The 12,905-nt window shown below is 45.0% G+C and overlaps 1 protein-coding gene across 3 annotated transcripts; it reads right to left on the reverse strand.

The window, feature by feature from the left end:
* Window positions 1-1,757: 1,757 nt before the first annotated feature.
* On the reverse strand, window positions 1,758-12,338 carry prdm10 (PR domain containing 10). Of its 3 annotated transcripts, none has more exons than XM_068585375.1 (23): window positions 12,251-12,338; window positions 10,970-11,109; window positions 10,532-10,693; window positions 10,173-10,232; window positions 9,985-10,089; window positions 9,500-9,674; window positions 8,891-9,132; window positions 8,411-8,611; window positions 8,022-8,094; window positions 7,558-7,675; window positions 7,351-7,471; window positions 6,981-7,262; window positions 6,285-6,629; window positions 5,865-6,020; window positions 5,592-5,771; window positions 5,392-5,502; window positions 5,030-5,230; window positions 4,772-4,915; window positions 4,443-4,613; window positions 4,072-4,209; window positions 3,783-3,984; window positions 3,594-3,691; window positions 1,758-3,230 (listed from the first exon to the last, which is right to left on the reverse strand). In XM_068585375.1, exons 2-23 carry the CDS (start codon window positions 11,048-11,050, stop codon window positions 3,042-3,044), a joined length of 3,555 nt encoding a protein of 1,184 aa, XP_068441476.1. In that variant the 5' UTR covers window positions 11,051-11,109; window positions 12,251-12,338; the 3' UTR covers window positions 1,758-3,041. The 3 variants fall into 3 exon arrangements, with proteins under 3 accessions (XP_068441476.1, XP_068441474.1, XP_068441475.1); XM_068585373.1 differs by having other exon boundaries at window positions 3,594-3,694; XM_068585374.1 differs by lacking the exon at window positions 12,251-12,338 and adding an exon at window positions 11,977-12,189 and having other exon boundaries at window positions 3,594-3,694.
* Between the last annotated feature and the right edge of the window lie 567 nt (window positions 12,339-12,905).

Here is a 12,905-nt window from a genome sequence, read left to right on the forward strand (position 1 = left end):
CTCCTCCTTGAATTAAAGCAAACTCATCGCATTAACATCCAGCAACAGGGTCAAGTGATTCAGCTCATGCCGCTGCGCTCACCTGGTTCTGTTCTGGCCGCAGGCAGCACTTCAGGGCATGGACACAACCTCCCAGAACTGTCCACAGCAGACACACCAACAGGAGCCTCCAGAGCACATCCACCAGCACCAGAGAGGGGTGCAGCGTCGCCTCCCCCTGGCAGACAGACCACACTACACCTGCTGGAGCAAAACTATAGCAGCCTTGTCTCAGTATCCTCAGAGTCTGGAGCCAAGATGTTTGCTGTGGCTGACGTCCAACCGGTGATTGGTTTGAACTGCTGGAGCAACAGAGAGGTAGATAGCAAACTGTTAAAAAAAAAAAAAAAAAGCAACACAGAGAGGAGTAAGAACAGCTCTATTGGAAATTAAAGGGAACACTATTAATTACGACATGGGAAGGGAAAAGGGTCATGCAAAGATAAATTGAACTTCAACATGTTGTGAGAATTAGCGCAGCCTTAAAGTAATTTGACTGTAGCATTCCTATCGGATCTCTTTTATGAGATATGGTGCCTGGAATGTCCCTTTAATTTGTATTGAAGTTAGATCAAACATTGTGCGGCACTCGAAACACTCTTAAGTCTAAAAACACATGTTTGTTATAGCAACATGTGACAGGAGGTGGAAAGTTACAGATCGTTTGGCTTCACTTTTCATACAGTTTGGTCAATTCCACATTGGAATGTACAATAAAGTTTTGAACAAAACTCTGCCCTGTAACATGCATTTATAATGACGGACCAGCTGTCACAGAAGCTTCTCCCTCAACCAGCAATGTATCGAGTTATTTTTGGTCATTTCTGGTAAGCAGAGATGTGAACCCAGAGGTGAACCACGATGACAGATGATACAAAAAAAAGCCCTCTTCCACTCAGACTGTCACCCCTGAAGCATCAGGTGAGCAGATTTCTGCCACTCAGACACTAGTGATGGAAGTTGAATGACACAGACCTACCTCTGCCGTGTTTGCCTCCTCTCAGCTGGTTCCCTCCCCTCGTCCTCCTTTACCTCCTCCATCCATCTACAGGCCGGGCTCCAGCCCCGTCTCCCTCCTTGTCCCCGTACCCTCTCGACTTTGGGGATGGCAAACTGTCAGAGAAGGCATGAGAGCAACACAGAGCCAGACGTTGTTTGAAACTGCACCAGAACAATTAGTTTACCACCAAACACCTTCCTGGTATGTGATTAGTTCAGCGTGTTCAACTGGTTTTACTGGAAGATTTGTTGAATCTAGGTGGTGTTTTCTTTATCCTTTGAATACCTTCCATCCACAAAGGAATGTGTGAAACATACTGATCACGATTGTGTGGAGGACAAGCCCTGCTCCGCCCACGTGCACCAGGAGTGACTGAGCTATTATGAGGTCACACCATGTGAACAACCACGTTACCAACTTGTTGCACATGAATCGCATTACAACCTTAATTAAAAGAGGTTCACATGTGGATGAGAGATCATTTACACATCATTGAGTTTGAGACCTGTCTGTTGTGTTGTCATGTTTTGGCCTCTTTTAAGATGCTTTTGAACCTTGTTTGTGTTTTCTGAGGCCATGCTGCCATCTAGCAGTGAGCGCAGGAACAATATTCAGACAGATCAAGACCGCGTTTCATCTGGAAATGAACCTGAACGTTTGGGCTCCGCTTGCTCCCCAAGTTCAACACCTTCACAATGAATTTAACAGAAAAACAGTGTGCAGATATAAAAGAATTTAATTTCTTAACACAGACAAAAGGACAAAATTGCCACTGTACATGATCAAAGTCTCATTATATTCTTGCAATATTTTTACATTGTACAAGTCTATGAACTAATATAAATAACGGGCACATTAACAGCATTTTACAATGGCCTACATTTTGTGTATTTACCAGTGTTGTCTTCATGGGTAACCTACAAGTACTTAATGAAAATCTAAGTACCAGAAGTCATGTAACACTATACGTTTCAGCTCTTGATGCCTTGCTCATGAACACACAGTAGCCAGATGATTGCTATCACAAGGTTTGAGCTCTTCCTTCTGAATAACCTCCTATTTTCTCACTTTATTAGGAAAGAAATAAGGAAATATGAGAGGAATATCCCCTTCTTAACTCCGACACTGTGCTGTTCTTGAAGCAACAGCCACAAATAAAGTACTTGCAATATAGTTTGTATTTTAATAAACATAAATACAATGAAAGCTGTCTGGTTGCAAATGTGTGACGCTGGTACCTAATATTTATAACTGCAACACTTTAATGACAATCCACTACGTGAATAAAAAAATTCTGAGGCATTTCCAAAAAGGAAATTTAAGGACACAAATTACATGGGAGATCAGCGACAGTATAGTAACATACGACACAGCAGACGGTGTTGGGCATGAACACACAATTCAACAGCCAACCAGAGAACTCTTTTATACAGGTGTAGTATTTTTTTAGTTCTGTATCCCATTCCAGAAATTACATAATACTATACTTAAGAAAGTCATGTAACTTTACAAATGTGTAAAATGGGCACTCCAATATGTGTCCGGACTGAGCAACAAATCATTTCCATCACTTCAGTAGTGCACACAGCGAGACTGTAAAATGTTGGATTTTACAGTCCATGCTTTCAAAATGTGTACAGGACCCTGTATTTCATTAAATTATATACTCATACTGTCCCTGTATTCAGCAGTTTCAATAAAAATGTTTTCCAGTGCTGCATCGTTAAAGCAAGTTCAGTCTTTGTTTATATATTCTGTTAAAAACTAAACTTTGCATTTCTCTCTCCCAAAACTTTGTTTTCGCAAAGTTCCGGCAGCTTGCAACTCAACAGCTCATTCAAAATCTTGCAGACACATAAAACTGTGCTGGTCATCAAGTCATCCCCGATATGGCGCTGTATGTATCCGTGTGCGATTGTGTGCGTGTTCATTAACGCGCATACGAGCTGCTGAGGTACATGCAGGAGCAGGTCGTGGTTTGCAGAGTTCATGGCGGCACAGTTCAGGGTTTGGTGATGTGAACTTCACTCGTGCCGCTGCCATTGGTGGTGGTGGTGATGATGTACTGCGTGGTGGCTTGCTGATTGGCCGGTTGCTGCTCCAGGTGTTCCACGTGGCCCTGTGTTGTGCTCTGAGGGACGGACTGTTTAGTCTCCAGCTCAGTCTGACCCTCGGAAATAACGTAGTGCGTCTGCAGGACAGGGATGACAACGTCTTTAGTTTCACAATCAGGGTTCAGTTGGTGCCGCAATTTATGCTAATTTCTCATTTTCATCCGGCAGCAGGGGCCAAACATTGCCAAAATCTTCTATCCCGGTTCCTGTCATTCTATATGAGGGTAACGGTAAATATTACAATGTTCTGTAAAATCAGTAAAGAAATTATTTAAAATAGCCATACTCTATCACATTTCATTATTGCAGTTGCAATACGCTTTACCTATAAAAACACATGGGTATAAAAAGTGAAACAACATTACAGTGATTACCTAAACAACAGTCTAACATATTTTAATGTCCCTTTAATCTAACAGGTAACAACCACATTCACTCACCGTTTTCACCTGGTTGTTGTTGACTCCAGAAACAGGAGTGCTGGCCTCAGCTATCACATACTGCGTGTGAGGTAGAGCCATCATCTGGATCTCAGACGCTGCTACAGGGAGAAAAAAAGGTTACATATTAACCCGAGAGTGAAATTGTAAAAAACATACAGTCTGACTGGACGGGAGCATGTTACTCACAGTAACCTCGGTAGTTCCAGTTCCCTGGTATGTAGGCGTGCTGCACAGTCCCCTGCTGCTGCTGCTGCTGCTGCTGCTGCTGCTGTTGGGTGCTGCTGGCCTGCAGGGTGTGGCTCTGAGCTAAGGTCACAGGGGTCAGCTGGGTGGGGCTCAGCTCCTGACTGGGCTGCTGGGAGGTGGGACTTAGAGCCTGACCGGTGACCTAAAAAAAGAGAGAAAAGATGCAATATTCTGTTATCAATCTTCACATAATGGGACCCACAACGTGTGTCATGATCATAGGATTTACCTGGTTGGCACCTTGTCCGGTGCCCGAGGCCTCGTTGACCTGGATGTGTTGTACCTGAATGGAGTGCTGGCTGTAGCCATGAGTGTCATGCAGCTGGCTCACATCTACTGTCGGGTGTTGGGAATGTGGGGGGGAGGCCTGTGAAACACAGGGAAACAAAACGTTCTTACTTTCACCTCAAACCACGACAGAACAAGCAACTCTACCCGTTTTACTTTTAAGTGTTCATATCAGGCAACTCCCAGATGTCAAAGTGTAGCACTGTGATACTGTTGTGACTGATATTCTTTTTGAATGATGAGTCACTCTTTCAGGATTACAACGAATAAAATGATCAAAACCTAAGTCCCAGAGCAGCTCCTGGATCTTACCGAAGCCACCTGCACCACCTGCAGCTGAATGTGTTGCGGCTGGGACATGTTTCCTCCTGCCTGAGACACTGGGATGTACTGGATCCTCTGGTAGTCTCCCTGAGCTGTGCGGTAGTCTGTGGTCAGTGTTTGAGAAAGCTCCGTCATGGCTTGGGTCAGCAAATCTGTAGTCTGTGGAGAAAATAAGATTTCTTTAGATATATCCGATGTATATGAGTTGATCTTTTCTTCTTTATTGATTCTGCTGCAGAGTCCAGTTTTCTTTCATATTAACATTTATTTGCACAAATCGTAAGAACTCCACATATATGTTTGTTACTCGCTCTTACCACTACAGCCTCAGCTGTGGTACCGTCAGCACTGATGACTGCAGGTGCACTGCTGATGACAGCCGTCGTCAGAGGAGTCTGGATGGTGTTGACGAGTTGAGCAAACTCTGGATGCTTCTTTCTGATGTGCTGAACCATCTTAGTCTGAGACACCAGCGCAGGGAGGTATCAGGACGGTCCAAGACACAGCAGAGAATTGTGAATGAGACAATCTTTGTGGAAATATTCATAATATCTTTGACGGAGCTTAATGCTAACCTTGCTGCTGTACTGTTTGGCACAGTGAGGGCAACAGACCGGTGCAGTGGCGATGGTGCCAGTCAGCTGTGTGTGTGTGCTCAACATGGGGTCTGGTTCACCAGGAGCAGCCGGACGCAACTTACGGATGCTGGGAGGCAGTTCGGCCCCCGGGTGGTTCTTCAGTATGTGTGCTTTCCTCTTACTGGCGCTCTTATACACCTGCACACAGATCCATCAGATTGATTTGCGAATCTACTGAAAGCTGAGGTTCAGAGTTTAAGGTGAAGCGGAAGAATTGCATGTTTGTAACTTTAAATGAATATTAAATAAATAACTGTGACAAAACTCAAAGTGCACATGACCGGATGGAGGAAACAGACCTTGTCACAATACTGGCAGAAGTAGTCCCTGTTGGGCTTGATAATAGGCAGCGTGAGCTCAGGCACGTCATCAATACGCATCTCTGGGTGACGCTTAGACAAATGATTGACCTGGAACCAGAAGAATAAAGCAAAGTGTACTAAAATATCTCCAACTCCTTTATCAACAAACAAAACACTTTCTGTGACTTGTTGCTCACCAGCATTCCTCTGCGTCTGAAGCCCATCATGCACACTCTGCATTTGAACATGAAGCTCTCGAAGTCCGTGGTGGGCACCTTCAGTTTGAGGGTTTTGGAGCGGTGGATCCGGTCCGCCTTCTTGGCCTCTCTGTCGGGATTGTGCATGCGTTGCATGTGCTCCCGCAACTTATCTTTTCTCTTCATGCCACAGGAAATGTAATGTCACATAAGAAATGAGATCTCCATTTACTACTTACTGTTCTCTTTCAACGCTCTATCTATTCTTATTACCTTGAATTGTTTGCCACATGTTGAGCACAGGAAGTCCTTGCGGTCAGAGTGGCGTAACATGTGCAAACGCAGCTTGTCCGGCCGGCAGAAGGCCTTGTCACAATCTGGGCACTGGAAGATCTTCTCTGAATGGAAGCAGCGGATATGCTTCTTCACCTAAGGAAGAGAAAACTTTGTCATCTGAAGTCTGAGTAAAGACGTCAATGCACCATTTCAAAACAGAGTGTGGCTTTTTGCTTAATTCTAAGCTGTATTGAAGAACAAACTTATGTATATTGTGGTAATAAATAACGGGAGCAGTAGGCTAATTTGATCACAGAAACAATACAATTGGGTCTGGATGGAATGTTTAAGGCACTTACAAATTGATTTCACTTCTCTAACCCTTTCAGACAGGCCATAGAGACATGCATTACTGACCTGGATGAAGTCAGTAAATGTCTTCTTGCAGGAGGGACAGGTGAAGCAGCCGTTCACAGCATGCATCCCTACGTGGTCCTTGAGCAGGTCCAGCCTCTCAAAGGTTTCTGTGCATAAGAGACAAGAGTAGGAGCGGTTTTCCGTGTGAACCAGCAGATGGTCATCCAGGGCCGAGTCACTTGTGAAGCTCTTGCTGCAAAAGTGGCAGGAAAAGGAGTAGGCGTCCCGGCCGTGGACCCGCAGGTGCTGTTCCAGCTTGTCTTTGTCCCGGAAGGCCTTTCCACAGTGAGTGCATTTAAAGGGACGAAAACTCTTCCTGATGAAAAGGTGCTGCAGTGCTGCATTCTGAGGTGGACAAAAGAGAGGAAGAGGGAGGAACTAGTATCAGTGTTTACTGACATGGCTCTGCTCTGACATGGTATGAAGCTAATGGATGCAATGGAGTGTGCACGGAGGGGGAATATCCAGAAATTTCACGTGAATATTAACACCATGGAAAATGACAAAAGGAATCTTTGAAGCACATAGATTTTTTCTGCCATCCTCCTGGTCCTACCTACCTGCACATCCATCTTTAAGGGACGCATGCATTGAGGAAGAAAGACACACTATTGTGAAGCAAACATGGCCACTAGGGCACCACATAAAAAACTTATCTAAAGCACTGTTGCATTCCGCTGACCACAGCAGTCTTACCCGTATCCTCTTGGCACGCCGAATGTCCTGACATGTGAGGTGGGAGTCCGATTGGCTGCTCTGTGATGGGTCCTCCTTTAGTGGAACGGGCAGGTCCATGTTGGAGGGCGGCGTGATGGACTCTGAAACCGGCTCCTCTGCTGGAGGGATAAGCTGCCCCTCTGCCTCGCTCCCAGGCGCAGCCTCCGACTCCATGTCCATCTCCATCTCCACCACCGTCAACCCGTTCTGAGCTCCCTCCCCTCGCTCCTCCAGAGGCGTCTCTGCCAATTCCAGCATCTCCTGATTAAAAAGGTAAAAGGTCTGTTACAATTTTTCAGAGCCAATCGATTCGATTAATCAACACAGTCCGTATTAATGCGTGCCTTACCGTCGTCTTTTCCTCAGCGGCGTCGACTGGTGGATCCAAACGTATAAATTTAGGCGGGCGTCCCGGTCTTCTTCCGGTCCCAAATCTCCTCCTGCCTCTTCCTCGACCACGCCCTCTGGATCTGAGAGAGGAACAAAACAATGAATCTGGGCATTTGGGCTCCAATGTGAAAAAAATGTAGAATAATATGAGGAAAGGGGGTTTTACCTTGTAACAGAGTTTAATTTGTCATCGTGCATGTTGAGATGTTGCTGCAGTTGTTCAGAGCTCACAAAGCGGCGGTTACACTCATAACAAGGCCAGTTCTTCTCTTGCTCCCGGAGCACTGAAGGAACAGAAAGTAAGAACAAGGATCAACCACGACTACAAACCCCTCTTACTGTTGGAACAGTTTGTAATGGGACATGTGTTCTCACTAAGGGTTCAAACAGCTTAAGGCAAGCTAAATTTAAGACTTTAAATCTTACTTATAACTAAAATTAAAAGAAGAACAACAAAAATGTTCCTCTGTCTTGATTGCCATTGGAGCAAGTTTAAAAAAAAAGCTCCAGCACAGAATACACAGGAGTTGTGTTGGTTCTGCTATTCTGATCTGTGATGTTAATGTGAGAGACATTCAGTAAATATGTTTGTTTTTTGGTGTTGATATCGTGTGAAAGGCAGCGACTCACCTTTTCTCTCTTCTTCTGTAACATTGTGGATCTTCTGGTTGACAAACTCTGCATACGATGCTGCATACCACACCTGCAGAGGGAAATATCATTCAAAAACACAAATTGACTATTTAAATATCCTTCATTTGTTCTCCTGTCAGCTGTGACTTGTCTCGGCCACCGCCTGAGAAAAATATCTGGCTTTTGAGTTACTAGATATTTGACTGAACAAAACTACATTTCCTCCCGTGGCCACGCACACACACACACAGTTGTGTACAATGTGAATTACGGCGGATAAGACTTAAAAAAACTAATTGGAATTGAGAAAATGCCATCGATGTGTCTCTACATTACGCAAGACAAACGCACAACGTGACACACAAACTGCACGACCCAGGACTGACCTTGAGCTCCTGTTTGGGTTGGATGTTTTTGATGGAGGTGTAAAAGATCTCTGAGCCGTACTGGTAGGCGACCAGGTTCTGCTCCAGGTGATTCTGAGCCGGTCTCACAAACATCATCCAGTTACAGCTGTCTTCATCAGAAAGGTCCAACCACATGTCATCAGACTTCTCTCCCTCTTTCTCTGCATCCAGTAAGCACAGCTACGACAACAGAGTAGAGATCAGACAGAGAGTACAACTCAGCACTTTCCTAGAAAACTCTCTCATTCACAGAGAACTAATATTACAACTCCAAGACAGTCACAATTTTGAAGTATCCCTATCCAATATCAGAATGTCATATTTAACCAAAGGGCAAATACACTGTTAAATATACTCCTGCATAAAACGGCAGATGTATTTTTACTCTAACATTTTACTCGGTGCAGCTAAATACCAAATAAAAACTACAGAGATCCGTCATGCAGAGTGCGGTTTTACTTTTAGATGGATGTAGTGGTCCTGCAGTTCACCCTGAGAAGCCAGGTGTCCCTCCACGGGACCAAACTGAGTGCGCTTGGGGATGCGCCGCTTGGAGAACACGCCGCCCAGGAAGCGATCGATGTAGAGGACCAGAGGCAAACTGGCCCGGGCCTTGGACATCACAGGCCGGTTGGGGATCGGGTGCAGGGGGCCGTGCTTCAGGCACACAGTAGGGTTGGCAATATTACACTCGTCACACCCTGAGAAGCCACAAATGGAGGGGTAAATATTATGTGTTAATCTTTGTTTTTTTCTACTTAAAGTTTCCACAACCACTGGTCATAACATTTGAATTATCAGTTGAATTATTATTATTTCAATTTTCAGTTTGGCAGATTTGTGAATCAAAAAATAATAAACACGTCAGATCACATTGCTTATCAAAAAGAAAAACATGTTGTAGGACAGAACAAGATCTGCTCTAATGTTCTGTATTTTGACTCTGTCATGTGGTGTCTGCAGTGAGCCGACTGAGTTACATAAAGCATCATTTCCGCTCGAGACACAGCAAGAGACTCGACACCCTCTGCCGTCTGCTCTACATCTGACAGACCGGACAACACTCACAGAGGCTGTGAGGGTTAAATGACTGAGGCAAATGAGGTTCCCACTCATCCATCTCAGAGTCTTCATCCTCATCTTCGTCCGACTCGTCTGTGGAGTCTGTGGCCCCGAGGGGACTGATGGGGGGGTCCGCGATGTCAGCCATGGAGGGGAGCGAATTGGCCACGGACAGCTGCTCCTGTGTTTGATTGTTTCACAGTTTCAATATCGCTTCGTTTATCTTTACGCGAGAAACGCTCATACGTCCTCATCTCTAAGCTTGTTTACATGTAACAATTAAATCAAAATGTAAACAAAATAAATGCGTCCAACAGAGAATGTATATATTCATGATATTCTGTGCATGCAAGAATAAATGTTGCGATCGACAAGTCATGAAACATCCGTCAATAATTTGTTTCTGAGGGACTGAAATGTTTCACTCGTGATATTTCTGAAGACTATTTTTGTTCATCATGTCACAAGCCGTTTTCATGCCATGTCCTCACCTGGGAAACCGGCTCCAGGATCGCTTGGGGAGCCTCAGCTACATTACTGAGAACATGTAGATTGGCAGCATTCATGTTCTGTCCACTCGGCAGCAAAACTGTGACCTACGAATGAGATCACATTGCTTTGAGGCTGAAGAAAAGCAGGTGGCACACAGCGCCGACATGACAGTGCCGGGTAAACTTACCTGTTGCGTTGTACCATCCTGCTGAATGTAAGCCACTTGTGGCTGATCGGCAAATACAGTCTGAAAGAGAAGTTTAATGGGGAGCTGTGAGCAACCGAGTACATGCAAGGAATTGTACGCATTCATTCATGCATACGAGGCACTTTTGAGCCAAGACAGTGAAAATAAATCAAACTCTTCAGAGGGTTAATGCTTATTTTGCGCAAAAATGTGCCATACATGCAGTCAAGAATGACTCCCAAGACTATATGCCACAGCATCCTTAAACAAACCATAGAACCCCAACTGTTCATAAATGCATGCTATTCTTCTGTCAAGTAAAAATAGCTCTGCTCAAAAAAAAAAAGATCTGTTCTTACCTGAGTGCCATCTGCAGGGTGTATGTAAACCAGTGTGTGCTCGGCGGACTCTACAGAGGTGTAGGAGTTCCCGTCTGCTGTATAAACCACCTGCTGCTGTCCCCGGTCCGTCTGGTCGTCACTGTACACGATCTGGGCCACGGTGCCGCCTTCAAAATGCACCTGCAACACGTGTGCAGGAGACACAAAGGCCATAAATCCTCCATATTAGTGTTGAACAAATGATGGTGCATGTTTGTCCTCAAGTTCTTTCTGAGTGCAAGGAACCACAACAATCCCACTATACTCCATTATTTAAAACTATGTGAATAGTGAATTTCGGGACACAGAAGAAACTATGGGTAGTGGGCAGAAGGATGCATCTGGTGAGTGTGTTTGCTGTATTCTGTTCTACTGCAAATAACTGGTTGAATACAGCACTTTAGGGTGAGTTCAGACCTGTGTGCCGTTGCCTGAATCGTTGTCAGAAGTCTGACTCCACACAGCCGATGGTTCCTGTTTGGTCTCCATGGTCTCCATGGCAGCACGTTGCCAACCACGTCACCTACCACTTTGCTCTTGAAGGGAGCCAGAGACGCCTGTGATGCACACAGACAAGATGAGTGGGAACCATAACTCTAATCATAACAATAAGATTATTAATAATAATAATAATAATAATAATGCTACATGGTGATAACAGGTCAAGTTAAAAAAATATGGATGGCTTGATTTCATTATGTATTTGAGACTGACAGTGATGCATAATTTCAATCATGGCAATGTTAACAATGTAATGCAAGGGAGCCTCTGTTACAGGTTCATCACAGGTATATGATGCACTAAACACAGAAGAGCTGTTTGGCTGCAATAACGAGGCTCTGCAGAAGCTTCTCCCTCTTTGCAAAGTGACACTGCATTTAAAACCCCACGTGCAATCTGCAACACGGGTATTTGCGGGTTGTCCAGACACAGTTATTTATGCTCCTGCTGACAGGAGGTTCACGCCGAAATAAAGCAGCATGACACTCCTGGCTGTGAGCGGTTACACAGGACTCTCAGCGGGGGTACGAGGGAAAACCAGCTCAACGTTTGCTCACGAGGCCGCCCAGGAAACTGGGTCTAAATACAGCCGCATGTGGGCACAAAAGCCACCGGGAAACATTACGACTCTATAAACTCATACAGAAATCTTCTTGGTATAATCAATACAAAATTAAATTCCCCCCTATTTTAACCCCGCAGGTTCTCGGTCCCAACTGGACCATACCACACAAACCAGCGCTTTAGAAACCCGGGCATTTACCGCAGCGCAACACACGCTTTACGGCCGTATCGTCCCAAAGTAGCGCCGACCCGACAGCTAACCGTTACTGGACTGAGCCCAGGACCGGGGCCGCAATCTGCAATGTTTCACACGGAGGGATTTCTAGCGGCAAGAGACAACATTATTTGGGTACACCCACCCGTCCCCCATTTCTAGTTGAGCCCAGCCCTTCAAGACTACTGTGAACAAGGAAGAACGGGCTCCATTTTGGGTGGGACTAACAACAACAGCCGCCACATCGAAGAGACCCAAAGAAAAAACATACACGTTATATCGGTTCAAATGCGCCAAAACATCCTGCTCATTTATTGTAGATTAACAGAAATACTATCGAGGAGTGAAGCTACATAAGCAGTCTTGAAGCAAATCCTATTTTTCTTACATTAAGTGGAAAGCGTACAAGTTGTTCTTACCTCAGAATGGTAGCTGCAGAGACGGCTGCGTTGCATATATTAACATAATCTGCCTAGCAACGCGCGGAAATCCGGGTTCTGATTGGTGGTTATTTACTCCGGGGCTAAAACAATTCGAGATATTTTAAGATTGTCGTCACAAAAGAGTATATGTTGCTGTCGGGATTGAACAATATTGTGAGGAGGTTAACGATGTTACTGCCAATGTGTTTATTAATCGTGAATATAGCTTAACGGTCATTTTAAGTGCAGCCAATTGGAAAAATGAAACACCCAAGTCGTCCAATTGAATTAAATCTGCAGCAGTGCAGGGATGACGTGTGTTTTGTCGGCTAACCAATGGGATCTTCGAGTCGGCTCGTTGGAGAGGGGCCGTCCTGCGCTGAATCGATCGCCAGCGATCCGCAATGCATGCCGGTTAGATTTGTGTCCGAGTGGACCCGGCTTGCTCTGACGTCTTGAACACGTGGTCAAGGATGACCTCAAGAGATCGAGGCGGCTGCAGCTTTTACAGCCAGGTCATGCAGCCCTCCACCGACTGCATGACCCAATGCATGACGGGAAACGCCTGGCTGTCTCCAGATCAGAGAGCTGATTGGCTCTTAGATTTGACAACAAACACCACGTTTAATAGAAAATCCGTATTTTCTGTGTA

This window comes from Clinocottus analis, unplaced genomic scaffold (assembly GCF_023055335.1).
Source record: "Clinocottus analis isolate CAN_PGR_092001 unplaced genomic scaffold, fCliAna1.0.p SCAF_2, whole genome shotgun sequence".
Classification (NCBI taxonomy): Eukaryota; Metazoa; Chordata; class Actinopteri; order Perciformes; family Cottidae; genus Clinocottus; species Clinocottus analis.

What these genes read in the sequence shown, in the direction of transcription:
- prdm10 (XM_068585373.1), bottom strand. Translation starts at nt 11,050, where the DNA reads ATGGAGACCATGGAGACCAAACAGGAACCATCGGCTGTGTGGAGTCAG. An exon ending in GGCGTGCCAAGAGGATACGG is followed by an intron (nt 6,630 to 6,980) that starts GTAAGACTGCTG and finishes TGTCCACCTCAG; the next exon opens with AATGCAGCACTGCAGCACCT. An exon ending in ACAACAACCAGGTGAAAACG is followed by an intron (nt 3,231 to 3,593) that starts GTGAGTGAATGT and finishes CCTGTCCTGCAG; the next exon opens with ACGCACTACGTTATTTCCGA.